This window comes from Pleurodeles waltl, chromosome 2_1 (genome assembly GCF_031143425.1).
Source record: "Pleurodeles waltl isolate 20211129_DDA chromosome 2_1, aPleWal1.hap1.20221129, whole genome shotgun sequence".
In the NCBI taxonomy this organism is placed as follows: Eukaryota; Metazoa; Chordata; class Amphibia; order Caudata; family Salamandridae; genus Pleurodeles; species Pleurodeles waltl.
In genome coordinates, this window is record NC_090438.1 from 318,678,378 (window position 1) to 318,697,271 (window position 18,894).

Below are 18,894 nucleotides of genomic sequence, written 5' to 3' on the forward strand. Positions count from 1 at the left end.
GTGATTCAGAGGGTCATGGAGGGTATGGGAGGTACCAGAATGGATTGTCTCTTTCTGGGCACTGCCATCATGGTAGCCAAAAGAGACATTGCAGTGGGTTCACTGACTTTCTCGAGTTGGAGGAGAGGAGTGGACTGGTGTGCTAAACAGGAAAGGCCGGTCTACTAGCATGGGGGTGCCCTCATAAATACGTTAAAATCTGGGGGAAACGGCTGGGCGAAGCATTTTAAATGACTCTATGGGGGGCCTGTGCAAATATTCTTTCTGTGTTAATGTGTTAATACGCCTGCCCAAGATCAGTCTTCGGTCACAGATGGTGTTTATACAGAAGCTGTTGTGCGATTAGTGTGTCAACTGAAAGTGGTTGCACTCAATATTTATAAACCAATAAAATGGTTTATCAAAAATAAATGCTACCTCACTTGAGTGGGTAGCCCTAGTGGCCACAACAGGAAAGCCCCCGAAATACAATGTGGAGACTTCAACATTTGAAATGATATGATTTGGCAATGGAGTAACTGCTGGTTGTTTGCTAGGGATCAACTGCAACCCAGGGAAACATACCAAACCCAGACTTTCTGAAAACTAGACAACAACAGGAGTTCAGTGTAGTATGTCTCGTGTGGATCCCACAATGTTTTCTTACCCACAATAAAGGAGTTGCAATGTAATGGACTAAGAAAAAACATTATGCTCCTCTGGTAACAATAATGCTGTGGATGCTAGATTTTTCTGCTGATTTCTCAACTTATGAAGATCCTCCTCCAATCAGCAGACAGGATCTGATAAACTTTCCCCAGGCAAGAGATCTCCAGCATGGTTAGGTGGCATCACCTAACTTTATATTCACATCTACGTAGAATGTGATGACATCAGACAATATGACACTGTCTGCCATACTGGCATCAGTTTCTTGAATTTTCCGTGCATCCAACCTAGGCATGTAGAGAGAAATGTTGAGACACTAACAGCACAGCTATCACTGCATACCTTGGAACATTATTATGACCAGCACTATCTCAGGAGGAGACGAGGGTGGGTAATGTGTAATCTGCAGGAAGGTACAGTAGCCAAGAGAAGTATCTTTTACCAAAAGTAAGTTACTTTTAATTCTAACAGAAACTTCTCCCTGCAGATCCCTCACCTTATAAATGAGTCCCAAAGCAATACTTCGATTCTACCCAAACCTCTCCTTTCCTAACGCTTCTGCGTCATGAAGTAGGAATGAGTAGTGCTTGTTACTGAGAAAGTCACGCAAGACAGGTATGCCACATTATCCATCACTACACACCTGTTCTACATTAAACATTTGCAAAGCTAAGCAAGGAGAACAGAGTGTCTGCCTTGCTAATACCAGCCACAGGTAAGAGGAGTAGGATCACCCAGGCACCTCATGGAATGAACATGAACGCAAGCTAGGGAAAGGGAACCTTTCTTGACCAAGGCATAACTAACTAATCTTTATACAAAGAGCATTTCAAAAAGAAATAGGGCACTTGATCACCACCGCGCCTTTCTTGGCTCCAGAAAATCTCAGAAAGAGCTGGTCACCCACTCTCTCCAAACCTGTATGGTCACTGTAGAAAAAGACAGTACAATTTGAATCTTGTCTATGTAGTCTCCTCTTCATTGGTAGGGTGAGGCGGAGGGAAGAAGGATGGAAGAGTGATACACTGGACCATGCATAAAGCAGATTTAGCTTTTGGCAGAAACAGCAGGCAGGTAATGACGAACCGTTATGATTAAGTCACCCATGATAAGGTCTATAGTTAAGAAGAGAGCGGTGCCACATGTTCTCTTTAAAGTGGATACAGAAAGCAGCAAATGAAAGAGGTCTACTATCTACATAATGTGATAATCAGCCTATGAAAACAAGATTAAGAAACTTTCGTTAGAATCAGGGATCTGCATGGACCTCATATCATGGTAGCCAAAAAAAGCCTATTCAGCCTTGAAAAAAACAGAATAATCCGTGAAACACATGTCTGCAGTCAAAACAAAGAATTAATTCTGCTGCTTGAAGTTAGTTCTGGAAGACATGCAGATAGATGTTTGAATTTTGTCTGAGGAATATACAAAGACCGAAAAGTGTCCTACTGAAGATGTTAAATTCAATGAATGAACAGTTTGGTGACAACAAAATATATTAATGTCTCCTTTGCAAAGAATATTTTGTTTCCTGTATAAGTCCTCAAGAATTCAAGAATGCCCCTTTATAAAAACAAACTCATCAGTGGAGTAACTCATGTAGAGTGCACCGCAATCTTTCTTCTGGAAAGTAAAGGTTCTATTAATCTTTAAACCGCCACCTGGTTCTGCTGCGATATTGGTGGTATTCCTGCCCATGTCAGGGTTCTCACTGTTGCAAACTGCTTTTTCAGGGCACTGGCCTCACTGCCTCCCATTCTATCCCCTTTCTGTCCCGCACCATTACCAAGGTTTTTGGTGAACTCTGTTGCAGTTTCTTACAGACAGACCTGCTTTGAGCATAACAGCAACATTTCTACATAGAAAGGTGAGTACAAGTACTCATAATTCTCTTTTTCTGAATTGGTCTTTTGCTGAATGGTGTATTTTCTAATTGGTCTTTACGTAAATCTTACCTGCACCTTTTCTAACCTTCCCTACCTTAATGGGAAGTCATCCTGCCATCCCACTTCGTGGCTTCAACTCTTTTGTATGGTAAATCATAAACCATTTTTTCGTAATGTATTGATTTATTTTTGACACAAGGCTACCGACGATAGTTGTGTTATATTGTGTTGTATCCTGTATTTAACTGATTACAGCCTTCAATCACCTCTTTCCAGGCTAGACAATAGCACACTACACATTCTCTAGAATGCCAAGTTAAGCATTACTGTTTTTTCCAATCACAAGGGTCCTTTCTATCGTAGGCACTGCTTTAAGTTTTCTTCTCAGGTGCACTCATTGTGGTGTAACAATTTTAAACTGTTTCAAACACCTCACATATATAATGTCAGAAGGAAAGGAAATTAATTTGCCTTTTTGGCAACCAGGCTCTGGAATGCATGCCCACTCACTCTGAAGAGCTGACCTTCTGAAACAGCGTTTAATAAAAATCTAAACCGCTTCTTTTCGATTCTAGTATAAATAATTTCTAATTATGGTCGTCTCTTTGATGTCATGCAGTTATCTTTTCCACTAGAGCCGGGACACAACTTCGAGGTAGCAGTACGCTTTGGAAATAGTTTGGTTATTTATTTATCCCAGTTAAGGCTGTACCCACACAAAGGATGGATGTGACATATGTAGCGATCCATCACACAAGCTGCTAATAAGAGAAGGCAGTGTAAATGGCTAGAGAGAGTCTCTCTCTCGCAAAAGGGAATTATTTTAATTTTACCTCTACTTTGATGGGTGGCGACTGGGGTACATGTTGAGCTAGTCTATACAACTGATAAAGTAACACCGTTAGCCATAGCATTCAGTACAGGGGATTGTCTTCTCTTTGTAGAGAAGAGTTGTCAAGAGCTTGCAAAGAGTCAAGAGGCGCCATTTTTGTTTCCAAACAAAATAGAGGAGTAAATCCTCGAGTTAAATAAAGACGTGAAAATATGAGAAAATTTCCTGAAGTGTTCTTGGTTATTTTACAGTGTGCGTCTCCTACTGTCTCAGTCAACGTATCTTGTATTCTCTAGTTTGGAATCCCTCTTCTAGAGATTACCATTTTACACTCTGCAAAAGCACAACAAAACCTTTCTTGCTAATAGCCTCCTGGTAGATTGCAAGTTAGGCACCACCTGCACCAAGAGGAGCCACACAAGAACATGAATTAAAGCGTTTTAAACATTTGGGCAATATAAACGCATCATTTAATTTTAAATAAACAACAACAGATAAATGGTTTGGAATATTTAAATGATTCTACATCACTTACACTATTCTTTTAAAACTCACAAACCTATAGGTTCAGAAATTAAAGTATTTCAACGGAACAGGACTACATTCCATCACTTTAAATCTACATTAAGGCTCTAAAGAAATAGTCAACATTACCATTAGATGGAAGCATGTGACCAATGTTTCTATCAATGAAGTAGAAATAACTATGGTGCTTACCAACTTTTGAAAACGCTTCTCGCAGTTCTTCCAGCTCATCTTTGCTGATATGGGCAGTGGAAGCCATTTTCAAAGTTTAAAAATACCTGAAAAAAAAGACGATAAAAATATGTTTAACAGACAATTTAAGCTCTCTAAGAGACTAAAGAAAAACAATGTTTGGATTTCCATTGAATTTAAAACCCAGCTATGGCACAACAGCTATGCTGTTCGTGCATGCAATCAATAGGAAGCCATAGTACGTAATTAGGTTTCAAAACCTCAATTACTCAATGCTCTGAAAATCGAAGCATTAAAACACCGGATCTATCAGAAAGTTGATGCACTCTCTTTTCCGGGTCTCCGCAAACACGATGAAATAACAGGTGATGATGCCCTTTTACATCCAACTGCTGTCCCCACCCCCCTTCTCCTAGTCAGTCGCAGATCTCTGCAGACTCCCTCTGACAGGAACAGGCCATGCTGACAATCCGTCCTCAGACAACCATTATCACCTCTGCTCTACCTCTCACATTGAGTAGATCGTCCTGATTTGGGTAGTGGTGGGAGAAGGGGAGGAGAAGGTAGTACAAAACGGTTCCAGGAGCCAGGTATTTTTTTTGTATTGGCAGAGTGTCAGGGTAGGGTACTGCTGAGGGTTGGGGGGGAGGCTCGCAGAATGCCAGTTATGTTCTTTATTGAGCGAATGATTCAATTTTCAGTAGAAAGCCAGCTTTGTGGGCATAGTGTGGCGGGGAGAGTTCTCCTGGGAGGGAGGGTGGCGAGTGGCAGCACACCAGGTATATCTTTTAGTTGGGGAATAGAGAGAAGGCCTTGCCTGAAGGTGGCGGGGTTAATGGCAGAAATCCGGCACTTTGATGTGAAATGCAAAGCCATAAAGTGCATGGCTCTCATGATCCTCTACCCATATACAACATCATTGATTTTCAGGTTGGGGTTCCAAGTGACATCACAAACGGGCCAAGTTTTTCCCTCTGCTACTTATTTAATGTCACTCAAATTTCCTTTGTAGAAAAAAAAACTCGACTATTGACAAGTACATAGCTATAATTGAATATGTTGAACACACACCTGGCTTTCAGCAGGCTCATTAGTGCTAAGTTAGAACCATTTTATTTTGCTGTTCGCAAAGGCAAAAGTAAGCAGTTAATCACAGTGCAGTTTCTATTGCGTGGTGCATACCTTTTTTCAAATATTTCAAAACTAAAAGAAAACAAACATTGTCAAAGACATCTGGTCTGGCTTTGCCTGGCAGACTTGCAAAATCCTCAGTGACCATTTTGTTTTGATAAGGTGTTTTCAAAACTATAGTTTAGCGGCGCTGCTGGACCCTCCTTGTTGCAAAAATAACACAGGCTAAATGCAAAAATATTTTTTAGTTCCAAAAATCACATGCTATAAAAATCTCTGACAGTAAAGAGAACAACTGTGCCTGAGGCTGTGCTTGTTAAAAAAGGAGAATGCAATGCAAAATCCTAGCCAATAGGCTACTCCACTCATGACACGAAGCCCAAGTGGGCTTTATCCCATGCCGAAACATCACCCTCAATGTAAGGAGACTACTGTAGTTCCTGGAAGCCTCCACGTATGACAAGGAGAGCAGCCATCCTAGATGTAGACATAGAGAAGGCCTTCGATAGCCTAGAGTAGGACTACCTCAACACAGTAATGATACTCATGGGGCACGAGAGTGACCTTATAGAATAGATGAGTCTTCTAAAAACTAACCCCTCAGCTCAAGTCTGTATGGGACAGACCATCTCAGACAGCTTTGCCGTGGAGCAAGGAATGCAACACGGCTCCCCTCTTTCGTTCTTCTTCTTTGCAATAGCTATGGAACCCCTCGTCTCTACGGCTGGATCAGGAGACCATTACAGAGGTGTCAAAGTGGGCACCGCTATCCAAAGAATAACAGTATGCTGACGACATCTTGCTCTTCCTCAGCGATGCTGGGATGACCTATCCGGGCAAGGGTTCTGTTTGAAATCTTTGGTGCTTTATCTGGTCTCAAAATCAACTGGCAAGGCAAAATACCCGCCTATTGCCCACTAGGGAGGATACCGAGGCCTCCCTCCCCCCAACCCAAAGAAGAGATTCATATGCATATACATATACATGTGTGGAATAGAGTAATCCAGTGCACAAAATGCCACCTATGTCTGCCTACTGTTGCGTGCACTGCCTTCCCCTACAAACATTTTTTATTCTTCTTTCCTGTATTACGATATCTCTATAATGAATAATGAGGATATGAATGCGCTCAGTGATATATACGTAGCACTGTTAAGGCAAAACAGAGTCAGCAGTGGTGAGTAAGCAAGGAATAGTCTGAACTGCATAGTTTACATGTTTTGGAAATAAAGAATACCATATTAAATAAACTAGCCAGTGGCGTAAGTGGGCTGATCCACTGCCTCATGCTGTGGCGAGTGGAAGAAACAGGTCAATGACTTAACAACCAACCAATTGATAAAGAGGACTGGCTGATAGCACTCAGTTACATTATACTCATAGTTTTAGAGGAAAACCGGACCTAAACAGACCTAGCCAAGCAGGATAATATGCATGCAGACGTACATACTCCTCTCAACTTAAACACACAACAGCCTGATCCACAACCCTTCAACACCGTCTTCTGCTGACTCACTGGAAGCAGTCTAGAACTCAGACATGTTCAGTCTGAAGGGAGCCTAAGCAGCACGGAAACTGAATGTATGCCATTTGGTCAGCTGCAAACATACAGTTCATGCTAATTTACCACCTTAACTGAACTCTTTTAAAAGAGAGGTGCTAAAATAAAGAGGATGAAATAATTGCAAACCAACAACCATTTTGCCCCAAGAAATAGGTCCATCACCAGGAACCTCAACTGGAGTGATAAACCTAGCAGGTGATCATAGACTCAAGACTTTTCCTGGTCCAAATCTACACACTAGAAGTGCTTTCAACACCATTCAAACTCTTTGCTGCAGCATCTCTCATGCAGGTTTCCCTCACATTCCATGCCCCCATCTTACCTATGCTATTCTAATATGCTGCAATTAGGGGCCCTGTTTTACTAATCCCAAAGACTGCCAAGAATCCAAAATGTGGCTACAGGACAACTCCTACAAAGACATCCTTGGGACTATACCTCAAAAGCTGTCCATGCACACCTCTGGGTAAGCATGGCCTGAAGCTCTACCTTCAAAGTGCTCTGCTTTGCCCACAAGGGCGTTCACTCAAGTGTGATTTGTTCCTCAAAATAAAACTGTTAAGATACTGACAGATAATATTCCTCCATTGTAGAATGGCAACTCAACTAATTTCACCCTCCTACAAGAAGGAACATAACTGATGTAATATTTACACACATAAAGGTAGCAAAACTATTGAACTCTTTCATGCAAAGAAGACAACTATCCCATACCACCTTGACTTCAAAGGGTAGCAAATGCCTAGCTTTTTTCTAGCATATGATGACGGACTCTCCTGACCAGAAACAAGAAGGATTTGCCATCACAATGAAGGCAAGGATGCCAGAGAAGAGTAATCTGACTCACCGCAGGAGTGGTACCAAACCTCCTTAGAGGATGATAGGGACAAGCACATGCATCCTCTAATTCAGTTTACAGAAGGCAGGTCCCACAGCCAGCAGCACAACATTAGCAGCTGCTCCCATTCACACAACACCATCTATGTCCCTCACCTAAGCTATTAGAAGGCATCCAAGACAAGGCTTGTACAAATCGTAAAAACTTCAGATCTCCAAACAGCAGATCTAAGCAACATGTTAAAAGGTGATGGTGTTTTCTCAATCTCCAGTTAGAGGAAGTATGCCAGTGATAGATAGGAGCCTTGCACCCGCATTCACACTTCGGCTTTGAGAAGGTCACATAAAAAGAGCTAAAAAAAAAAAACCTCAAGCCACCAAGAATTTCCTGACAGGACAAATGCCCTCTTGCGAACTGCAGAAGGTCACGTTCATAAAAAAAACATACAAGTCAAACAGTGAAGAAATAAAATGAAGACAATCAGTTTGACTTTATAAAGCACCTTGTGTAAACTACGGTTTTAAAAAACAAAAAAACTTCACCCAGACTTAAATAAACAAACTGCAAAGAACAAGGCAGGACGTATAGAAAAAAATATATAACGATGAGATACTACTTGCTCTGCATACATCCTACTCACTAGATGAACAGCAGCAAAGATGTGCATCTGAACTAAACCCCTGCTGGCAAGGGTTTATCAGCAGTACCAAATGTGCTCCCCATGGAAAGGCTAACAGTTCACTCAGGTATTCCCAACTTAGAGTGAAGTCTTGAGTAGCTAGTCAAACACAGGCCTTAAACATGTTTCACACAGCTGTAGACCTTACTCTATACCTTACTGGTTAAGCGTACCAGTGTGTCACAGCCCTTTCCAGTTTAGCATAGCGAAGTCCTAGCTATCGGTTAAACAAAATAGACATTAACATTTCTTGTCCTTAATGGACATCACGGGGTCTATGGAGTTGGGTTATGGAAATTCCACACCTCTAAACTTAAGAATACAAAATGTAGGCCAGGGTCAAGCCCAGGGGTCGATACAATCCAAACAGAATGTTGGCCATTTAGCGCAGTCAGCCCTCTGCAAGACTCTGGAGGGCACTATGCCTGCCGTATAGCTGGGAAAGAAACGATGAGGGCAAACTTCAAACAGAGACTTGCAAGTCAATTTACTGATGTTGAACAGATGGATTCAACACATAAACAGAAATTCATGAAGCAATTTTTGACAAAATGTGTCTACTTGAAGCAAAGTATAATGGATTCAGGTAGTCTCTGCAGTTCTTGCAGGTGAAAATAAGGAAAATGTCAGGGGCAGCCAGCTTTTGAAAATATACTTCAGCAGGGCTGTTACAATGAGTAAATAGTGACTAGCTCCCGTGGCAAACTGGTTTCGATCCGATCTAGTTGGATGGAGTTTGAACACACTTGTGCTAAAGCTCCGGTTCTTACACCAATTTCTTTGAGGGCTTTCTCAGACTGTCAATCTGTCACACCACTTGAGCACTAGTACCGTCCCAAATTATCATCGGCTGGTTTCAGAAATAAGAGGTATGAGTAGCCACAAGAAGTAAATAAAGTTTAAAGTAACACGTAAGTCAAATAGTGGCACAACTGCCTCGATCAACATGCAATGCAGCAGTAAGTGCCTATGATACCTTCTTGCAGGAGACGAGTGACATTGCAAAGCAACAACTGGGCTAGGATTGTGCCCATGATTGCTACCAAGATTTTACTTGACAACAGGGTACCGCCACCATTATACGAAATGCAAAAATGATGTTAAGAAAAACTATAGTCCATAGCAATATATATCACATGTATTCCAACCACTAATTTTGTGAGTTAACTAACTGCTAGCATAGTAAACAATAATTTTAGTGTTTTATAGGTCACAAGGAAAATTTGCACTCCACTGCAAAATCCAGGTCTTATATCATCGTTAGATATTCTATTTAACTTCCAAATGCAAAAACTCAGAAGAGAGATGAAATCTCAGAAATGAGGTTTAAAGTTGATCTATTTATGCAATTTCTTGCAAGTATTTACAAAACAGATGATCAATAATGTTATTTGTGAACACCAATTTGTGAAAGCGATCTCGGCCGTAAGCCCCATTGCACATCGACTGCTTTGCTGATTAAACAGCAAGAGTTCAGACATACAGGAAAATCATCAGGAGTACAGGGCCAAGCGCTTTCGAATGACCGGAAGCAAAATCTAAATGCAGAACCCACTCACCCCTGATTCAGGAAAGCCTTGAAAATGCACTTTTCAAGTTGACGCTTGATTGAGCATCTGTAATGATGCAAGTAAGGACGGAATAAATATGAATGAATGCTTTCGTAGCCACTTTATCGTGCTCCGTTCTGTCTCCTTTCCTAGCACAACTATGTGACCATGAAGTGAAACTAAAAACGAACATATGAATAAACAAACATTTATGTGCCCATGAACTGCACGATTGCATAGCGATCTAGCCAGAAGTACAGCTCAGCGCTTCATCAATGCCATAACTGGTCGATGTGTGCATCATTAACAACTGAAATAAAATAAAAGTAGACGTTGTGTGGAGTATTTTCAAATGCAGTGTCCTCAGATGAGGTCGTTCATAAGCCAGGACTAGGTGGAAAGCAGGATCTTGGGTCATAACTTTATGGCACAAAATAACCTAGCCCAAAGGAAAAACGCCAATTTACCTTCCGGTACACAATAAACAAGCCCGCGGCCTCGTTTTCATATATTGGTGCAGGCAACGCAGGATTTGCATCGCAGACGTAAAGCACTGTAGCGAAACTGATCTCGCAGGTGCAGAACGGTAGTGGCTTTAGAAGATAGCGTGCAGACAGACGTCACGTGTGAATCCAAAGCGCCCGCTGGCGTCATTGTGGGTGAAGCATCCATCAGAAGTTTGCATATGTAAAACAACGTTCAAGCTCTCTGATTGAAGTTCAAGTTGCAAATTTATAGTGTACTGAATGCTACATTGTCCCGGAGCCCCCTCCCCTCGTGGTTTCCGTTGTTTCTCCTCTGCTGGCCGAGATACGAGCACGGCCTGGCAGCGCTTCCGAACGCTAATATGCTGCCCATTAGAAAAGCAAGTAAACACAGGCCTACAAGAGCCAGCCACGACAAACCATCTGCAAATGATAGCCGTTAACGAAGGTTAGAAAGAATGAACGCACTCCCCTCTTTGCCCTGCCCCGCTTTAGATCCGATGCATACCGTTTTCCTATTTCTAAGATAACAATCCCTGACCACTGAAGTCAGCACTGCCATCAAAAACCACCAAAAAAACTAAATATTATAAAAAAGATCCAAACATCTGTTAGAATAGTTAATTATATGAAAGCCCTTTGTGTTATTTTTGTATTAAAATAGAGACATTTCGCATTCTCCTGACTGCACTCAATTCTAAGACTAAAAAGCTTCACTTAATGGCACACACAAAACGTTCAATAAAGCCCTGCTAAAAGGATTCAGCAAATTACACGAATAGCAACAAGAGATCACTCGAGGACAAATCACTCAGTCGTTCCTACTAGGCCTAGGAAAGAACTTTCAAATGACTCCAAGCAGATTTAACCAACATGCCTCAAGATTCGGTGTATTTATGACAGCCATCCATCGAGAGTGCTGAGCCAAGAACAGGGTAAAAGACTACAGAATAAAAGAAAACGGAACATTCTGTGAAACGAGTCTCGCTACATTTATCGAGGTGTATCGTTTCCCCTCCACAATCTTAACAGTTTTACTAAAAGTTAGCAACGTTCTTGCAGTTCAGAAAGTTTGCGAAGATGAACAAAAAAATAATCAGAAAAACGTTTGCGCAGACTTACATTTCTAGGTGAATTACTGCCACGTTGACAACTTCAAAGTGCAAACGTTGCACTTGAAATATTAACTGCACATCTCCCATCTGGAAACTTGGTCCCTACTGTTGGATTGCCAGAAATCCTTGACAATAACTTGCTCTCCTGAAAGTAAAACCACTAACCTGACGGCGAAGTGACAATACATCTACTAAGCAAGTAAATAAACAAGTATATATGTGTATCCCCTGTAATATTTTTGAATTAGGAAAACCTGTTCCACAGCAGAAACCTCTCCTGTTAGTGCAGTTTAAATGCATAAATTGAAACTGTTAAAGTCACATTTGGCTTGAATGTTCAAGTTCATTCAATGGAAATATCAAGCTATTTTTTTGCTCTGTACAAAACTGTAAGGAAAGTATAATTTTACTCTCTTTTGGAATATACCACTCCAGTCTTTAGCAAGCACAAATACTGACTCTTCTACAGCTCCTAAGACTTCATTAGATGTAAAAAAATAAATAAATATGTATCATAGGTCAATGCACAAGTTATTTTTCGGTATGGTTACAGGCAGATGTGACTGTTGCAGGGCTAGTGTATCTTCAAGACCATGGAAGGAATATATTATTAAGTGATGATACCAGGCTTTCTTCCTTTGAATTCTAGCTTTCAGATGCGTGGAAATGGATACTGTACTATGTCTGTGCTAGCCAGGTTCAGAGACAAGTGCAGATGTACCCCGCCCCTACACCTTTTTTCAAACATGAAGAGTGCCTATGAAGCGGAGCAAAGGTCAGCGCGACAGACACTCTTTATGTAAGGGTCAGGCAGCCAGGTACTGTACATGCCCCAAATGTGCAGGCACCTGGCTGTCTGAGCTAAGCATTGCAGGGATAAAGATTTCACAGCTCTCCGAATGTGACCTTCTCCGGCTGGTAAAGCTCTGCAAGGTCCTCCCCTTCATGAATAGAGGGTACAATTTCACGCAAGGGTCACTCCCCTGGGGTGGCAAATTTATTCTAGGCCATTTATGCTCCCCTGGAGGGCAGATTGGCCTCTTTCTACCACTTAGGCACTAGGGATTGGCATGTGTGTATGTGTGCGCTTTGTTTTGGGGGGAGGGCAGCCCATTGGGCACGGGTCTCTCCCCACGGGGGCATATTACTGTTGGCTGGGGGGGGGGTGGGGGGGAGGGTCACAAAGCCTACTAGATGCCTGGGAATTAAAAAAAAAAAAAAAAGTGGGGTGGTGGCTACCAACCAGTATGGGCATGGTTATGCCCCCACCCCAACTGAAGGGGGTAACAGTCTTTCAGCTCTACCCCGCACACTAAAACATCTTATCCCAAGGCAAACAAGAGGACATTTGATTATTTTGGGTTTTGGTTTTACATTTGGGCCATGAGAGCTTGGCTTACTCTCAAAATCGTCCCACTTGGAATGGCGAGGACTGCACTTTTTGGATTTTGGGACGCTGCCATGTAGAAAAATCCACAAGACCTAGACACATCTGAAACCTAAACATCTGGGCGAGTCCAGTGTGGTGCGCTTCACATGCACCTGCACCACTTTCTTACCCACAAGGCCCTGCAAACCCCCAACTTTGCTGGAAATCACACATTTTCCCCACCTTTCTGTGATGGAACCGTCAGGAATCTGCAGGAATCCAAAAAATTCCTACCACCCAGCATTGTCGCATCTATACCGATAAAAATTCTGCCCCACTTGTCAGCCTAATTTTTTTTCTTTTTTTTCTTCAAACTGCTCTTTTGGACCCGCTTTGGTTCCCCCTCAATTTCGACATGTTTTTGGCTCTTCCCAGTCACAGGCACTTGGCCTACCTACACAAGTGAGGTATAATTTTTACAAGGAGACTGAGGGGGATCGTTGGGTGGTAGGAAATTTGTGCCGGTGCAGTGATCCCACACAGAAATGTGGGAAAAATGTGATTTTTTAGCTAAATTTAAGGGGGATCCACGCAAGTCACACCTCCCTGGACCCCCTTGGGTGCCTAGTTTTCAGAAATGTTTGGGTTTGGTAGGTTTTCAATGGCTGCTGATCCCAGGACCAAAAATGCAGGTGCCCCGCCCCCGAAAAAACTGGTAGTTTTGTATTTGATCATTTTTGTACACATTTCATTTCGCGGGGCACTAGGCCTACCCACACAAGTGAGGTACCATTTTTATCGGGAGATTTGGAGGAACCCTGGGTGGAAGGAAATTTGTGCCTCCTCTCAGATTCCAGAACTTTCTGTCCCCGAAATGTGAGGAAAAAGTGTTTTATTGGCCAAATATTTAGGTTTGCAAAGGATTCTGGGTAACAGAACCTGGTGAGAGCCCCACAAGTCACACCATCTTGGATTCCCACAGGTGTGGTAGGTTTCCTTAGGTGCCGGCTGAGCTAGAGAGGCCAAAATCCAAAGCTTGGCACTTAAAAAAAAAACAGCAGTTTTCTTTGGGAAAAGTTGTGTCCACGTTGTGTTTTGGGGCATTTCCGGTCGTCGGCATTAGGCGTACCCACACTAGTGCGGTACCATTTTTATCGGGAGACTTGGAGAAATGCTGGGTGGAAGGAAATTGTGGCTCCTCTCAGATTCCAGAACTTTCTGTCACGGAAATGTGAGGAAAAAAAAAAAGTGTTTTTTTGGCCAAATTTTGAGGTTTGCAAAGGATTCTGGGTAACAGAACCTGGTGAGAGCCCCACAAGGTCACCCCCATCCTGGAGTCCCCTAGGTGTCTAGTTTTAAAAAATGCACAGGTTTGGTAGGTTTTCCTAGATGCCGGCTGAGCTAAAGATCAAAATCCACAGCTAGGCACTTTTCAAAAAACACATCAGTTTTCAATGTAAAAATGTGATGTGTCCATCTTGTGTTTCCTGTCGTGGGCATTAGGCCTACACACGCAAGTGAGGTACCATTTTTATCGGGAGAGTTGGGGAACACAACATAGCAAAACAAGTGTTATTGCTCCTTGTCTTTCGCTACAGTTTTTCCTTCTAAATGTAAGACAGTGTGTAAAAAATAAGTCTATTTGAGAAATGCCCTAGTATGGGCACCCCGGAATTCAGAGATGTGCAAATAACCACTGCTTCTCAACACCTTATCTTGTGCCCATTTTGGAAATACAAAAGTTTCCTTGATACCTATTTTTCACTTTTTATATTTCAGCAGATGAATTGCTGTATACCCGGTATACAATGAAAACCGACTACAATGTACAGCTGATTTATTGGCTCTGGGTACCTAGGGTTCTTGATGAACCTACAAGCCCTATATATCCCCGCAACCAGGAGAGTCCAGTAGACGCAACAGTATATTGCTTTAAAAAATCTGACATTGCAGGAAAAAGTTACAGAGTAAAACGTGGAGTAAAATGGCTGTTTTTTTCACCTCAATTTCAATATTTTTTTATTTCAGCTGTTATTTTCTGTAGGAAAACCTTGTAGGATCTACACAAATGACCCCTTGCTGAATTCAGAATTTTGTCTAAGTTTCAGAAATGTTTTGCTTTCCTGGATCCAGCAATGGTTTCACTCACATTTCTGTCACTAACCGGAAGGAGGCTAAAAGCACAAAATATAGTAAAAATGGGGTATATCCCAGTAAAATGCCAAAATTGTGTGGAAAAATGTGGTTTTCTGATTCAAGTCTGCCTGTTCCTGAAAGCTGGGAAGATGGTGATTTTAGCACCACAAATGCTTTGTTGATGCCATTTTCAGGGAACAAAAACCATAACCCTTCTTCTGCAGCCCCACCCCCCCATTTAAAAAAAAGAACAAAAAAAAAAAAAAAACACAAAACATTTTCGCTATACTTTGGCTAATTTCTTGGTCTCCTCCAGGGGAACCCACAAACTATGGGTACCTCTAGAATCCCTAGGATGTTGGAAAAAAAGGACGCAAATTTGGCCTGGGTAGATTATGTGGAGAAAATGTTATGGCCTCAGTGCGAACTGCTCCAAATAGCCAAAAAAACAGGCCTGGCACCTGAGGGGGGGAAAGGCCTGGCAGCGAAGGGGTTAAGGCTGTGTTATATGAACCTTAAGTGAGACAAAACACCAATAATTTGATCATTCACATAAGGCACCTTTTGTGTCAGGCCAAAGACATTTATGACAACACTGTCCATTAAGCATCTGGAAATTGGTCTGATTGGCTTACAAAACCCACCACTTCCTAATACCATATGAAAGCATTGAAAATGGCAATTTATGTCTCTTTGTAGTACTTATCTGTACTGTAAAACTGTGTATTTTTACCTTAATAATCATGTTACGAAGCAGAAAGATAATCTATAGAGAGCAGAATGCAAAAGAAAAATTTATTTTGGGGGATGGAGTAACGGAACTTTTTATTTATAAACTTCTATCTATCTATCTATCTATCTCTGTGTGTATGTATGTGTGTGTGTATATATATATATATATATATATATATATATATACACACACACACATATATATATATATATACACACATACATATATATATACACACATACATATATATATACACACACACATACACACACAAAAATACACACATATAAATACACACATATAAATACACACATATAAATACACACATATAAATACACACATATAAATACACACATATAAATACACACTTACTGACCATCAATAGTAGGCAGTTATAGTTAGGTCTGCTTTTTCACAGAGTTCTTTGGTTTGCTAATAACTTTGGCCCTGTTTGATGAATCTTAACAAAAAACATTGCATTAAAAAAAAAAGTTCATCAACCTCAGCTACTGCCTGGAAAGTTTTGGGAAGATCCGCCAAGCAAGGGCTGAGGGGGAAAAAAGAAAAGAAAAAAAAAAAAAAGGGGGCGGGGGGGCATAAAATCCCTATGCATTTTCCACAGACTTATTCTCAACACTGCTACAGCACAAACTGCTGAACAGATTTACACCAACTTCGGCAGAAAGCTAGATCTTGGTCTGCAGATTATGCTTTTTGTGATTTGCTGTAAATCAGTTCAGTGGTTCGTGAAATTGGGGGTCAAAAATATTGTTCATTTAGACGGGTGGGTTCGTGACAGTCCTGCAGGGATTCCGAGGGAGCACAGATTTAAAAATGGAGCCCTGTGATTGGTCAAGAGTTGCGTTTTTAGGTCACGTGCACAAGCGCTCTGACCTGTTGTAATCTATCTGTGGGCTTTTAACCACACCCACCACTCGTTTGTGGACTTTCCTTTCAAAACTCCTTTGTTATCATTGGTAAATGCTTTTCGTTTGTCCCTCCTTAGGGCTGTTTGGTTACCACCTTGGACATCAACTCTGTTACATTGATAATTGCACGTTTGCAGATACATTTGACTCAGTGAAGTTATTTTTCCTTTTGTGTCTCTCCTTTGCGCTAATGCTCATGGCGCTTTGAGTCGGCTCGCTCATATCAACTGTTAAGTTTTATTTTCAATTTCAGTGACAAGAAAAGTCCAGTTAGGAATTTACAACGTTAATAGCTCTAACTTGAGCAAATGCAAGACACATTGCCTTGCAAATGCTTGTTGGTGTGAGCCTTCATGCTCTCGCGGGACCAAGAGGCTCCCACAAGTCCCATGAGTGCTCTGATTGGCTGACTGTTGGAATGTTAGCAATGAAATGGCAGCCATTACCGTTACTGTGGAAAATTCGAGGTGTTGTGGAAATGAAATAAAGTTATATAAGGGACCAGCAGAACAGCACACTGTCCCCCTAGATTTAGAGAGGAGCTGTCTAAGATGGAACTACTGTGAAGAAAATACATGGATATTGTTTTTAACTAACTTTTACAACCACGCATGACTCTCGCGAGATCAGGAATAGTAAAAAAGGAAATGAGTTCTGAATACACTCCATCAGTAGGAATGCATACTGTGGTCATTGTTTTTGAGAGGAAGTGTGCAAGAGATGAGTACTGTGATGAGTAGATGGTGAATTCCTATCCTCCCCCCCCCCAAAACGTTACAATCTTGCAAGACTCTCGCTGGCTCATTAACAGTACTACTGAAGGAAGGAGTAGTACTGGGGATGGCATTTATCAGAGTGTACTATTTACACCCATTGACTTTGTAAAAGTTGTGAGTAGGGTAGAGTCCAGGGGTCCCCAACCTTTTTAGTAACAAGAGCTACTTATGTTTAACGAGAATCATCCTGAGCTACTAATATTAGTGATGATGTAGTAAATACCCCATTCAACATTGCTTAATGAACTGATGTGATCACTCCTGACAGAGTGCCAGCAGTAAAATGAAAAAAGTGATATAAATTGGAATGTCTCTAAATAATTAACACTAAACAGCAGCAGCTGCAACATTCCTGGCACCAAGGTAATAATGTGAATAATGCATCTCTCCAACTCAAAATGAGAATGTAACAATTTTTAGCCAAACAATAACCTTATCAGTAGTGAAAATGCACACATTTCAAACATATGAATTTAAATTTTGGCATTCATATAATAATTCAACCCAGAAAAAGCTTCTATAGTAGTAGGTTGGGCTGCACACAGGAGAGCTACTCACAGGGAGCTGGAGAGCTACTGGTAAGTCATGAACTACTCATTGGAGATGCAGGATATAGTCCCTTCCCACACTCTACTATGCACATCCATTATCAGAGAGAGGGGGGCGTTAGCAGGGAGGCCAGTCGCTGGACAGAGAATACTATGTACACCTGTTATCCAAGAGAGTGGTGTCAGCAGAGAGGCTAGTCTCTCACCAAGCACCCTACTCTGCACAAACATCATCTGAAACAGAATTGTGACAGAAGAGGCCAGTATATATACACAGCCTAATTCGCACACCTGTCATCTGAGAGGTCTGACAGGACAGGCAAGTCCATGTACACGCCCTACTACGCGCAGCCATCATCTGACACAGAGGTCAGACAGAAGAAGCAAGTCCATGTATACACCTTACTAAGCACACCAGTCATCTCAAACAGAGGTGTCACTGGAGAGGCCAGTCTTTCTCCACACAGCCTACTAAGAACACCAGTCATCTGAGAGAGACGTTTGAAAGAAGGTGAGTCTATGTACACACCCTACTATGCACATTAATCATCGGAGACAGAGCTCTGATAGAATGCAGTGCATTTACACACCCTAAAACATACACCAGTGATCTGAGGAAGAGGGCTTAGTGGCGAGGCAGTCTCTCTCCATACACTCTAATTCACACACCCACCATCTGGAGAGAGGACTGGAAAAAGAAGGCAGTTCATGTACATACCTCACTCCCTACTATACACATACATCATCCAAAAGAGCATTTTCCCTGGAGAGGCCAATCCCTCCATACACAATATTATGTACACCGTGTCACCTGAGGCAGAGGTCTGTGTGGACAGGACAGTCTCTCCCCACAACCTACTACAAACACCTGTCACGTAAGAGGTAAGCCTCAGTGGAGAGGATACTCTATCCCACATTCCACTATTTCCCTACAATTCTGTTACAATTCTGCACGTCT

At 41.7% G+C, this 18,894-nt stretch overlaps 1 protein-coding gene across 3 annotated transcripts in view; it reads right to left on the reverse strand.

The window, feature by feature from the left end:
• PLS3 (plastin 3) overlaps window positions 1–18,894 on the reverse strand; it is a 355,067-nt gene that overhangs the window by 197,610 nt on the left and 138,563 nt on the right. For all 3 annotated transcript variants that reach the window (XM_069212548.1, XM_069212549.1, XM_069212550.1), the window contains exon 2: window positions 4,084–4,169. In XM_069212548.1, the coding sequence (XP_069068649.1) occupies window positions 4,084–4,150 (67 nt within the window). In that variant the 5' untranslated portion in view covers window positions 4,151–4,169. The remainder of the gene's footprint in view (window positions 1–4,083; window positions 4,170–18,894) is intronic.